Source organism: Tinamus guttatus, unplaced genomic scaffold (assembly GCF_059628265.1).
Source record: "Tinamus guttatus ecotype Peru unplaced genomic scaffold, ASM5962826v1 Tinamus_guttatus_pri_ptg000629l, whole genome shotgun sequence".
Taxonomy (NCBI): domain Eukaryota; kingdom Metazoa; phylum Chordata; class Aves; order Tinamiformes; family Tinamidae; genus Tinamus; species Tinamus guttatus.
This window is the reverse complement of record NW_028289163.1, coordinates 1,155,650-1,167,720: the sequence shown is the minus strand read 5'-3', so window position 1 is coordinate 1,167,720 and position 12,071 is coordinate 1,155,650. Positions and strand designations below refer to the sequence as shown.

At 72.1% G+C, this 12,071-nt stretch overlaps 2 protein-coding genes across 2 annotated transcripts; both read left to right on the top strand.

Moving 5' to 3' along the window:
- PEAR1 (platelet endothelial aggregation receptor 1) lies at window positions 1–8,350 on the top strand. The gene is given in 19 exon segments (XM_088535475.1): window positions 1–99; window positions 185–289; window positions 991–1,091; window positions 1,164–1,256; window positions 1,336–1,582; window positions 2,141–2,264; window positions 2,345–2,481; window positions 2,595–2,807; window positions 2,882–3,056; window positions 3,275–3,395; window positions 3,469–3,559; window positions 4,570–4,616; window positions 4,697–4,843; window positions 4,941–5,069; window positions 5,117–5,518; window positions 5,603–5,703; window positions 6,879–6,984; window positions 7,088–7,153; window positions 8,010–8,350. Coding segments are annotated over 19 exon segments (2,838 nt in total). The 5' UTR covers window positions 1–7.
- Window positions 8,351–8,907: 557 nt separating this feature from the next.
- LRRC71 (leucine rich repeat containing 71) lies at window positions 8,908–12,058 on the top strand. The gene is made up of 15 exons (XM_088535477.1): window positions 8,908–8,946; window positions 9,074–9,218; window positions 9,304–9,414; window positions 9,515–9,682; window positions 9,774–9,849; window positions 9,935–10,009; window positions 10,110–10,178; window positions 10,347–10,506; window positions 10,630–10,713; window positions 10,788–11,102; window positions 11,184–11,310; window positions 11,404–11,492; window positions 11,569–11,686; window positions 11,759–11,853; window positions 11,945–12,058. The coding sequence occupies exons 1-15, from the start codon at window positions 8,908–8,910 to the stop codon at window positions 12,056–12,058; spliced, it is 1,785 nt and encodes a 594-aa protein (XP_088391603.1).
- The last annotated feature ends 13 nt before the right edge of the window (window positions 12,059–12,071 follow it).

Here is a 12,071-nt window from a genome sequence, read left to right as displayed (position 1 = left end):
GCGCAGGATGGTGCCCCGGGCCGCGGTGCTGGCGCTGCACGTCTGCCTGCTGGCCGCCCTGCGCCCCAGCGACCCCAATGTCTGCAGCTACTGGGAGAGGTAGGGACGGGGCACGGCGCGGGGGGGCCCAGGCGTCCTGCAGGAGCGGCCCCCCCCCGCCCACGCTGCCCGCCCTGCCCGGCAGCTTCACGGTGGCGGTGAAGGAGTCGTACGCGAAGCCGCACGTGGTGCTCTCGGAGGAGCCCTGCACGGGGGCGCTGGGCTTCCCCCAGCCCTGCCCGCGGCAAAAGTGAGACCCCCCCGCCCCGTATCCCACCCCCATCTCGGCCCGTATCCCACCCCCATCCCGTTTCCATATCCCACCCCTATCTCGCCCCGCATGCCACCGCTATCCTGTCCCCGTATCCCACTCCTACCCTGCCCCCGTATTCCACCCCCATCTCGGCCCGTATCCAACCCCCATCCCCTCTCCGTATCCCACCTCCCTCTCGCCCCGTACCCCATCTCCCTCTCGCCCCGTATCCCATCCCCGTATCCCACCCCCATCCCATCCCCGTATCCCACCCCCGTCCCGCCCCATATCCCACCCCCATCCCGTCTCCGTATCCCACCTCTATCCTGTCCTTGTATCCCACCCCCATTCCATCCCCGTACCCCACCCCCGCCTCTCGCCCCGTATCCTCCCCCCCCCATCCCGTCTCCGTATCCCATCTCTATCCCATCCCCGTATCCCACCCCGTCCCGTCCCCGTATCCCATCCCCGTATCCCACCCCCATCCCATCCCCGTATCCCACCTCCCATCTCGCCCCGTATCCCCCCCCATCCCGTCTCCGTATCCCATCTCTATCCCATCCCCGTATCCCACCTCCCATCTCGCCCCGTATCCCACCCCCGTCCCTCCCCATATCCCACCCCCATCCCATCCCCGTATCCCACCCGGTCCCGTCTCCGGCCGGAGCTGGGGACGCTCACGCCGCCCCCGCCGGCAGGATCGCGTACCGGACGGCGTATCGGCAGACGGTGCGCACCGACTACCGGCGCCGCTACCACTGCTGCCAGGGCTACTACGAGAGCGGGGACGGCTGCATCCGTGAGTGCGGGGGGACACGGGGCCGGGGCCGGGGGCTGCCCCCCGGGCTGGTCCTCACGGTCCCCCCCGCAGCCCGTTGCAGCCGGGAGTGCGTGCACGGGCGCTGCGCGGCCCCCGAGCGCTGCCAGTGCGAGCCGGGCTGGAGAGGCGCCGACTGCTCCAGCCGTGAGTGGGGCTGATGCCGGGGGAGGGAGCCCGGACGCCGGGGCCCCCCGGGGTGAAGGCGGCTCTTGCGCCCTTGCAGAGTGCGAGGAGCAGCGGTGGGGCCCGGGCTGCGAGCGCCGCTGCCCCTGTCACCACGGGGCCCCCTGCGACCCGCTGAGCGGCACCTGCGCCTGCCCGCCCGGCTTCGCCGGCCCGCTCTGCCGCCTGCCCTGCCCGCCCGGCTCCTACGGCACCGGCTGCCGCCTGCCCTGCGCCTGCCGCGCCGGGGCCGCCTGCGACGCCCGCACCGGCGCCTGCCTCTGCCCGCCGCAGCTCGCCGGCCCCGCGTGAGTACCGGCCCCGCGGGGCTCCCCTGCGCGGGCCAGCGGGCACCGGCCCGGGCACTCCTGGAGCAGGAATGCCGGGGCTCCTGGGTGCGCTGGATTTGGAATCCCTGGAGCAGGAATGCCGGGGCTCCTGGGTGCACTGGATTTGGAATCCCTGGAGCGGGAATGCCGGGGCTTCTGAGTGCACTGGATTTGGCCTCCCCGGAGCAGGAATGCCGGGGCTGCTGGGTGCACTGCATTTGGAATCCCCAGAGCAGGAATGCTGGGACTCCTGGGTGCACTGGCTCCAGCAGCCCCAGAGCAGGAATGCCGGGGCTCCTGAGTGCACTGGATTTGGCCTCCTCAGAACAGGGATTCTGAGGCTCCTGGGTGCACTGGATTTGGCCTCCCCGGAGCAGGAATGCCGGGGCTCCTGGGTGCACTGCATTTGGAATCCCCGGAGCAGGAATGCTGGGGCTGCTGGGTGCCCTGTCTCCAGCAGCCCCGGTGCAGGGATTCTGGGGCTCCTGGGTGCACTGAATCCAGCACCCCGGGCACCCACTGATCCTCTGGCCGCAGCTGCGAGGTGCCCTGTCCCAACGGCACCGAGGAGACGCCCTGCGCCACCCCCTGCCCCTGCCAGCACGGGGGCATCTGCCACCCACCGGGCTCCAGTACCTGCCTGTGCCCCCACGGATGGATGGTAGGGCCCGCGCCGCAGCCTCCCGGGCCTCAACGCCCGCCTGGCACCGTGGCGGGTGCCGCAATCCGCCCCCTTTGCAGGGTGAGATCTGCTCCACGCCGTGTCCCGCCGGGCGCTTCGGGCCGGGCTGCCGGGGCGAGTGCCGCTGCCACAACGGCGGGAGCTGCGACCCGCAGGGCGGGCAGTGCCGCTGCGCGCCGGGCTTCACCGGGGAGCAGTGAGTGCCGGAGCGGGGCATGCAACGAGCTGCACGGGCTCAGCTTGGAGCAGGGCAGCAAGGCGCGGGGAGCCTCCCGGTGCCCGTGGGGACCTGCCGGCCGGGCCCTGCAGGTGCCGGGAGCGGTGCCCGCTGGGGCGCTACGGGCAGGACTGCGGCGAGCGCTGCGACTGCGCCAACGGGGGCCAGTGCTTCCACGTGGACGGCGCCTGCCTGTGCGAGGCCGGCTTCGAGGGCAGCCGCTGCGAGGAGCGCCGCTGCCTGCCCGGCCTCTACGGGCTGCACTGCGAGAACCGCTGCCTGTGCCACCCGCAGCACAGCCAGAGGTGGGCAGCGCCTCCCCCGGACGCCGGGGCCCTTCCGCGGGGCGGCATCCCTGAGGCTCCGGGTGTCCCCGCAGCTGCCACCCGCTGCACGGCGAGTGCCAGTGTCACCCGGGCTGGGCCGGGCTCTTCTGCAACGAGAGCTGCGCGCCCGGCTCCTTCGGCGCCGGCTGCCTCCAGCCCTGCGTCTGCCTCAACGGCGGCACCTGCGACGCGGCCAGCGGGCGCTGCCACTGCGCCCCCGGTTACACGGTGCGTCCCGGCGCCCGCGGTGGCTCCGGGCATCCCCGCGGGAGCTCCGGGAGAGCTCAGGGGGCTCCTCCATGGGAGGAGCAAGGGGGAGGCCACAGCACCCATGGGTGCAGAGGGGCTTGGGGACACCCAGTTTGTCCCCATGACCCGGGTGGGGGGTGCCTGGGGGGGTCCCTTCCCCTGGTGGGGGGCGCTGCCGACACCTCGTGCCCCCCCAGGACGAGCACTGCTCCTCGCCCTGCCCCGCGGACACGTTCGGGCCGGGCTGCGCCGGGCGCTGCTCCTGCCGCAACGCCCTGGGCTGCTCCGCGCTCGACGGCACCTGCGTCTGCAAGGAAGGTGGGTGGGCGCGGGGACGGGGGGCACCTCCTGCCTGCCCCATGGTGCCCACGGTGCCCTCCCGGCTCCGCAGGCTGGCGCGGCGCCGACTGCTCCGAGCCCTGCGCCGCCGGCACGTGGGGCCCCGGCTGCAACGGGAGCTGCGAATGCGCCCACGGGGCGGCCTGCAGCCCCCGCAGCGGCGCCTGCAGCTGCAGCGCCGGCTGGCGCGGCCCCCGCTGCCGCCAGCCCTGCGTGGTGAGCGCGGCCGGGGGGCCGGATGGCATCGGGGGGGATAGCGTTGGCATGGATGGCATGGGAATGGCCTGGCATGGGCATTGTGTGGAATGGCTGGGCATGGTATGGGTTAGACATGGGATAGCATTGGCATGGATGGCATGGGAATGGCCTGGCGTTGGCATGGGCATCGTGTGGGATACTGTGGAATAGCTGGGCGTGGTATGGGTTGGACATGGGATAGCATTGGCATGGATGGCGTGGGAATGGCCTGGCATTGGCACGGGCATGGTGGGATAGTTTGGAATGGCTGGGCATGGTATGGGTTGGACATGGGATAGTGATGGCATGGGAATGACCTGGCATTGGCATGGGATGGCATATGCATTCGGTAGGATAGGATGGGCATTGGTGGGATTGGGATGGCATGGGATAGCATTGGTTGGACATGGGATGGCATGGACATTGGGTAGGATAGAATGGCATGGGTGGGCATAGGTGGGGATGGCATGGCATGGAATAGGCATTGATTGGGCACGGGGTAGTATTGGCATGGGAATGGCCTGGCATTGGACGGCATGGGCGGGATAGACCAGCATGGGTGGCCATGGCATGGATTGCACATGGGATGGCACGGGCATCAGGTGGGATAGGATGGCATGAAGTGGGCATTGGCAGGGATGGCACAGAATAGGCATAGATTGGACATGGGATAGCTTTGGCAGAGGATGGGAATTGGGTGACATGGGGTGGCACTCAGATGGCAATTGGATGGCATGGGAATGGCACTCATGGCAATTGGATGGCATGGGATGGGACTCACATGGCAGTGGTTTGGGCTGGGCACAGCCTGGGGCCGGGGTGCCCGTGGTGGCGCTCACACCCGTGGCCCTGCCGCCCAGAACGGCACCTTCGGCCCCGGCTGCAGCCAGCGCTGCTCCTGCGCCCACGCCGACGGCTGCGACCCCGTCACCGGCGCCTGCCGCTGCCTGCCGGGATGGACCGGTAACGCACGGGACACGGCGCGGTGGGGGCTGCACCGGGCGCCCCTTCATCCCTCCCGCTCCTCCTCCTCCTCCCGGCAGGGCCGCGGTGCGAGCGGAGCTGCGAGCCGGGCTGGTGGGGCCAAGGCTGCAGCCAGCCCTGCGGCTGCCGCAACGGGGCCGCCTGCTCCCCCCGTGACGGCGCCTGCACCTGCGCCCCGGGCTACCGCGGCCCCGCGTGCCAGCGCCGTGAGTGCCACCGGGACGCGCGGTTTGGGTTGGCGGGGGGGGACACACATGGGGCTGAGGCCGGGGCAACTCGTCTCATGTGCCGCCGCCGCCGCAGCCTGCCCGCCCGGGCGCTACGGCAAGAAGTGCAGCCTGTCCTGCTCCTGCGGCAACCGCTCCTCGTGCCACCACGTCGACGGCTCCTGCCTCTGCGCCCCGGGCTGGGCCGGCGCCGACTGCTCCCGCCGTGAGTGCGGGCCCTGAGGAGCCCTATGGGGCAATATGGGGCTATAGGGGCCTGGCTCGGCCCCCCCCAGGGGCTCAGAGGGGCACAGGGCCCGCAGTGCTGGCAGCATCTCCCACCCTGTCCCCATGGGGCTCCTGGTGGCACCCGGGCAGCGGGATGTACCCGGGCGGGATAAGGCTCCTGGGGAGGTCCCGGACGCCTGGGCCCCCCCCGGCTGACGGGCGCTCTCGCAGCGAGCCCAGAGCCGCCCTTCAGCATCGTGCCGGCCCCGCCGGCGGCCGCCGGCTCCCTGGCCTTGGTGCTCAGCCTGGTGGCCCTGGCCACCTTGCTGGTGGCCACGGTGGCCGCGGCCGCCTGCTACCGCCTGCGGCAGAAGGGCAAGGAGGGCCGGGCGCTGGCCGTGGCCTACGCGGCCGGGCGGCCCGACGCCTCCGACTACGTGGTGCCAGGTGAGCGGCGGCGCCGCGGGGACGGTGGCGGCGCGGGATGGGGACGGTGGCGCCGTCGGGGCTCACGGGCTGGCGGCTCTGCAGACCTGCCGCCCCCGGACGCCGCGCACTACTACTCCAACCCCAGCTACCACACGCTGTCGCCCTGCACCCTGCCCGCCCCGGACGGTGCCGCGGGCTGGCAGGTACGGCGTGGCGTGTCATGGCACGGTGCAGCACGGCAGGGTGCAGCAAGCACGGTGCAGGGTGCAGCACAGCACAGTGTGGTGCAGCACAGCACGGTGCAGGGGGGCACGGTACGGTGCAGCACAGCGTGGTGCAGCATGGTGTGGCATGGCATGGCATGATGCAGTGCAGTGTGGTACGGCATGGCACAGCATGGCACGGCATGGAGTGGTGCAGCACAGCATGGAGCGGTGCAGCACAGCATGGCAGGATGCAGTACAGCACAGTGCAGGAGGGCACGGTACGGTGCAGCACAGCATGGTGCAGCATGGTGCAGCATGGCATGGCATGATGCAGTGCAGTGTGGTACGGCATGGCACAGCATGGCACGGCACGGTGCGGTGCAGCACAGCATGGAGTGGTGCAGCACAGCATGGTGCAGGAGGGCACGGTACGGTGCAGCACAGCGTGGTGCAGCATGGCATGGGATGGCATGATGCAGTGCAGTGTGGTACGGCATGGCACAGCATGGCACGGCATGGAGTGGTGCAGCACAGCATGGCAGGGTGCAGCACAGCATGGCAGGATGCAGCACAGCACAGTGCAGGAGGGCATGGTACGGTGCAGCACAGCATGGTGCAGCATGGCGTGGCATGGCATGGCATGATGCAGTGCAGTGTGGTACGGCATGGCACAGCATGGCACGGCACGGTGCGGTGCAGCACAGCACGGTGCAGGAGGGCACAGCACAGTGCAGCACAAGGCAGTGCAACACAGCACGGTGCAGCGCGGTGCAGCATGGCCTGGCATGATGCAGTGCAGTGTGGTACGGCGCGGTGCAGTGCAGCACAGTGCAGCATGGCATGGTGCAGCCTGGCATGCCATGGCATGGCACGGTACGGTGCAGCCCGGCATGGCATGGCACGGCACGGTGCAGCCCGGCATGGCATGTCACAGCACAGTGCAGCCTGGCATGCCATGGCACGGCGCGGTGCAGCCCAGCATGCCATGCCATGGCACGGCACGGTGCAGCCCAGCATGCCATGGCATGGCACGGTGCGGTGCAGCCCAGCATGCCATGCCATGGCACGGCACGGTGCAGCCTGGCACGCCATGCCATGACACGGTGCGGTGCAGCCCGGTGCGGCTCCTCGCGCCCGGCACTGCCAGCTCACCCGCCCCATCCCGGCCGCAGGTGCCCGTCGGGAAGCTCCTGGCCCCCACGGAGCGGCCGTACTGCTCCGAAGGGAACGTCACGCTGCCCCCGGACTGGAAGCACCACGGGGCCCCCGGCCTGAGGGGTAGGAGGGGACCGGCCGCGGGGTGGATGAGGGTCCCTGCGTCCACCCACGGGACAGGACGGGGACCCCCAATCCGGCCCTTTCCCAGCTCCTTGGTTCCCAGGGGGACACCTGGATCGGAGCTACAGCTACAGCTACAGCGGCAGCCTGGGACAATTCCACGGCAAAGGCAGGTGGTCCCGGGCATGGAGCGGGCGGGAAGGGGATGGGACACGGCTGGGATACCACTGGGATAAGCCAGGCTGGGGTGGGAGTGGGACCTGGTTGGGCTGCAGCTTGGACACAGCTCAGAGATGGCTGGAAAACAGGTGGGATAGGGTTGGGATGTGGATTGGACATTGCTGGGACAGGGCTGGGACCTGCCTGGGATGGGAAAGGGACATGGTTGGGAGATGGCTCGGATGGGACGGGAACATGGCTGGGACATGGCTGGGATGAGACAGGAACATGGCTGGGATGGGATTGGATGGGACGGGAACATGGTTGGGACACGGCTCAGATGGGACGGGAATATGGCTGGGATGGGACAGGAGCATGGATGGGATGGGAACATAGTTGGGATAAGGCTGGGATGGGGTAGGGACATGGCTGGGACAGGACAGGAACATGGCTGGGACATGGCTGGGATGGGATGGGAAAATGGCTGGGACATGGCTGGGATGGGACGGGAACATGGTTGGGATAAGGCTGGGATGAGATAGGAACATGGCTGGGATGGGAGGGGAACATGGCTGGGACATGGCTGGGATGGGACGGGAACGTGGTTGGGATAAGGCTGGGATGAGATAGGAACATGGCTGGGATGGGAGGGGAACATGGCTGGGACATGGCTGGGATGGGACGGGAACGTGGTTGGGATAAGGCTGGGATGGGACGGGAACATGGTTGGGACATGGCTGGGATGGGATAGGAACATGGCTGGGACACTGCTCAGCTGGGCCACATGGGGCCCAACCAGACCAGGCCCAGGACCGGGCCAGGCCCCCCCCGCGCGCCGTGACGCCGCCGGCGCCGCTCACCCGCAGAGCGCGCGGCCGAGGGCCTGGGCGCCAGCGGCAGCTCCCTGGGCAGCGAGAACCCCTACGCCACCATCCGGGACCTGCCCTCGCTGGCCGCCAAGGGCCCCGAGGGCAGCTACATGGAGATGAAGTCCCCGGTGCGGCGGGAAACGTCCTACGCCGAGATCGGCGCCACCGAGGGAGGGGACCCCGGGGACGGGGAGGACCCCGGGGACGGGGACGCCCCTTCCGAGGCCGCCGCCGGCCACTACGACCGGCCCAAGAACAGCCACGTCCCCAGCCACTACGACGTGCCGCCCGGGCGCCGCTACGCGCCGTCCCCGCCGCGCTGCCGCCGGGACCGCTGAGGGGCCCCGGCGTCCGGGCGCCGCGCGGCCCCGTTGTAAATAAAGGAGGTTGTTGGTGTCGCGGGAGCCGGAGGGGTCGTGACGGGGACGGGGACACGCGGGGCCGGGACCGGGACGGGCCCGGCGATGGCACCGGGACGGGAGCGGCGACGGCACCGGGAAAGATCCGGCCACGGGACCCACCGGGGCCGGGCAAGGAGACCCGGGAGAGCCCCGCCCACTGCCGAGGGCCCCGCCCACTACCGAGAGCCCCGCCCACTACCGAGAGCCCCGCCCACTGCCGAGGGCCCCGCCCACTACCAGGATCCCCGCCCGCTCTACAAGGACCTCGCCCTTTCCGAGGCCCCGCCCCATCCCGCATGGTCCCGCCCACTGAGTAAGACCACGCCCACTACCAGAGGGCCCCGCCCAGTCTCAAGAGTCCCGCCCGCTCTCCGAGGGCACCGCCCACTACGCAAGGCCCCGCCCACTCCTCCGAAGGCTCCGCCCCCTCCTCGCGGCCCCGCCCCGCCGTCGTTACCGCGGGCCCCGCCCACTCCGCGCGGCGTCGCGTTGCCATGGTGACGGGCGAGGCCGCGCAGGCGGCGCGGAGCCAGGTGGGACCCCCCCCCCCCCCGCCCCCAACCGGACCGGTGCAGACCCGCCCCCCGGAACCGGGGCCCGAACCGGGTCCGCAGCCCCGCGATCCTCCCCCCGCCGCTTCCCGTTCGCCCCTTTGCGCAGGGCCCCGCGGGCGCCGCCCGCGGCCGCCGCCCGCCCTCGCGGCGCAAGGGGGAGCGGGCGGCCCGCGAGAAGGCGGCGGCGCGGCCGGCCGCGGAGGAGGAGGAGGAGGCGCAGAGCGCGGCGAGGAAGGCCGAGCAGGGCACAGGTTGGGGGGGGGGGTGACACTTGGGGGGGGGGGGGGGGCGGGTGACACCGGTGGCACCGGGGGCGGTGACACCGTCGCTGTGCAGAGGAGCATCAGTGCAGCGGCCTCCTGGAGCTGGACCTGGCCGAGCTCTGCGCCCGCGCCGGCTTCTCCCGCGCGCCCGTTGTGACCCCGCGGCGCCGTCCGGCCACCCCCGGTGAGTGTCACCCCCCTCCCCACCATTGGGGACATCCCGGCCACCCCTGGTGAGTGTCACCCCCCCCTCCTCACCATTGGGGACATCCCGGTGCCTCCAGCCCTTCCCGGCTGCGAGCGCCCGCTGTGCCCGGCAGAGCCGAGCGGCGCCCAGGACCTGGAGAGCCGCCTCGCCCGCATCCACAGCAAATACAGCTACTTCCAGCCCCGCGTGCAGGTGGAGACGGACGGCGAGGACCCCCGCAGCGTCCGCGAGGTCTTCCTGCGAGGTGGGAGCTTCCCGCGGGATGCTCCGGATCACCGATCCGGAGCACCGCAACACTTCCCATCCCGCGCCTTTGCTCCCGCTCCCTCCGGCAGGCTGGAAACTCGAGGAGAACATGCTGGGCATCCTGAGCAAGTGCCTGCCCACGCTGGGCAACCTGCAGGCCGTGCAGTGAGTGCGGGATCCCCTGCCCGGCTCCGGGGGCTCCGCGTCCTCCCGGGGAAGCCGCCGGCTTTGACCCCCCCGTCCCCGGCAGCCTCTGGAGAGTCGGCCTCACGGACCTGCTGCTGCCCTCGCTGCTGGCCACCCTGGCCAGCTGCCCCGGCCTGCGGTAAGGGGGGACGCGGGGCTCCCGACGGAGCGCTCGGGTCGGTGCCGCGGAGCGCGGCCGCATCCCGGCGCAGCGAATCCCGCGGCTTCGGCTCCTCCAGGACGCTCAGCCTGGAGGGGAACCCCTTGCCCGAGCACTCCTTCTACAAGCTGCTGGGGCCCGAGAGCACGTGAGCGGCCTCCGCGCAGCCTCCGCGCCGCTCCCGGCCTCCCCACGGCCTCCGCGCGGTTCCGGCGCCGCTCCCGGCCTCCCCGCGGCCTCCGCGCGGCTCCGGCACCGCTCCCGGCCTCCCCACGGAGCCGGAGCCGCGTGGGGACCGGCGGCGCCCGCCCCGCAGGCTGGCCCACCTCTCGCTGCGGCACAACGGCATCGGCGACGAGGCCGCGCGCCTCCTCGGGCAGAGCCTCTCCACGCTGGCGGCCTCCAACCGCAGCCTCGTCTCGCTCGGCCTCGCCTTCAACCGCATCTCCGACGCGGGCGCCGGCTACATCGCCGACGTGAGGAAGCGGCGCCACGCGGGGGATCGGGATCCCGGGATGGGATCGGGATCCCGGGACGGAATTGGGATCCCGGGATGGAATTGGGATCCCGGGTTCCCTCAGCCCGTGCTGGCCCTGCAGGGCTTGCGCTTCAACCGCTCGCTGCTGTCCCTGTCGCTGTCCCACAACGTCATTGGTGACGCCGGGGCGCTCCGGCTCGCCGAGGTGGGTGCCCCGTCGCGGTCCCCGTGGCCACCCCGTCCCCATGTGAGCCCCTGGTGGCACCCGCCCGCCCGCAGGTGCTGGCGCCCTTCGCGCTGACGCACGCCGAGGTGGTGCAGAGGAGGTGGCTGCTGCTCAGGGAGGCCCCGGGGCCGCCGCGCACGGTGAGCGCCCGCGGCCGGGCCGGGGGGACGGCGGCTCCCGCGCCCGGGAACGGCGCGGAACAACCGGGACCCGTCCAGGAACCGGGCGCCAGCCGCAGCCCCCTGCCCTGGGCCGCCGAGGCCGCCGCGCAGAGACACGACGGGGCCCGGGGCGAGCGGCCCTGGGGCCTCGCGGGCGCCGCGCAGGACAGGGCGGCCAAGCAGAACCGGGCGGCAGCCAAGAAGAAGGTGAGGCCGGAGGCCCGCGGAGGCCGGGGGCGCCCAGGGGGCTGCCAGGGCCTCGCTGACCCCCCGCGGTGTCCCCTTCAGCACGGGCAGGAGCAGCAGCGCAAGGAGGAGAAGGGGCCTCCGGGGCCGGGAGGCGGCAGCGGGGCCTCCAACGCGGCGGCCTCGGCGCAGCCCGGGCGGAAGGAGGAGGCCAAAGCGGGCAAGAAAGGTGAGCGCGGCGGTGCCAGGGGCCGTGTTGGCACCGGGGCCTGCGGTGGCACCGGGGGCCGGTGCTGCTCAGCGCCCGCCCGGCCTCCCGCAGTGCCGGCGCCGGTGGAGGCCAAGGCCGTGCGCGCCAAGGGCGCCAAGGGCAGCAGCAGGGACAAGCGCAGCCCCACGCTGGACACGGAGGTGAGGGACCCCCGGGCGGGCGGGCGCCCGAGCCGGCCCCACCGCGCTGCCCCCCCAGGGGCCCTTTTATCCGCAGGCGCCGATGGCGGCGGCGGCGGCCGAGGAGCCCAACGCGCTGCTGGAGGAGGCCGAGCACCGCGACGGGAAGGTCTTCGTGGGCGGCAACCGGGAGCTGCTCAACCTCAACCTGGCGTGTGAGCGCGGGGACGTGGGGACGCGGGGCCCCGATGGGCGTCACCGGCGTCACCGGCGTCCTCCCCGCGCAGACAACCGCATCACGGAGCGCGGCCTGGAGGCCTTCGTGGCGCTGGCGGAGGGGGCGGCCGCCGCGAGGCCGCGGCCGCTGCGCCTGGCGCTGCAGGTGAGCGCGGGCGGCTCCGGTGCCGCTGCCCGGCCACTTGGCACCGGCGCCGCTGCCCGGCCTCCACTTGGCACCGGCTTTTCCCGCATAGAAGAACCTGTTCCCGGCCTCCAGCCCGGCCTTCGCGCGGCTCCAGGAGCTGCTGCGGCCGCGGGAGCCGCTGCGCAGGCCCAAGGGCGACGAGGAGCAGGGCCCGGGCGCGTAGCGGCCCGGACGGG

Bases quoted from the DNA above. Each gene is read 5' to 3' on its own strand.
- LRRC71 (XM_088535477.1), top strand. From the start codon at position 8,908: ATGGTGACGGGCGAGGCCGCGCAGGCGGCGCGGAGCCAG. The intron at 10,507-10,629 runs GTGAGGAAGCGG...CTGGCCCTGCAG, and splicing joins GCGCCGGCTACATCGCCGAC to GGCTTGCGCTTCAACCGCTC. The intron at 11,493-11,568 runs GTGAGGGACCCC...TTTTATCCGCAG, and splicing joins GCCCCACGCTGGACACGGAG to GCGCCGATGGCGGCGGCGGC.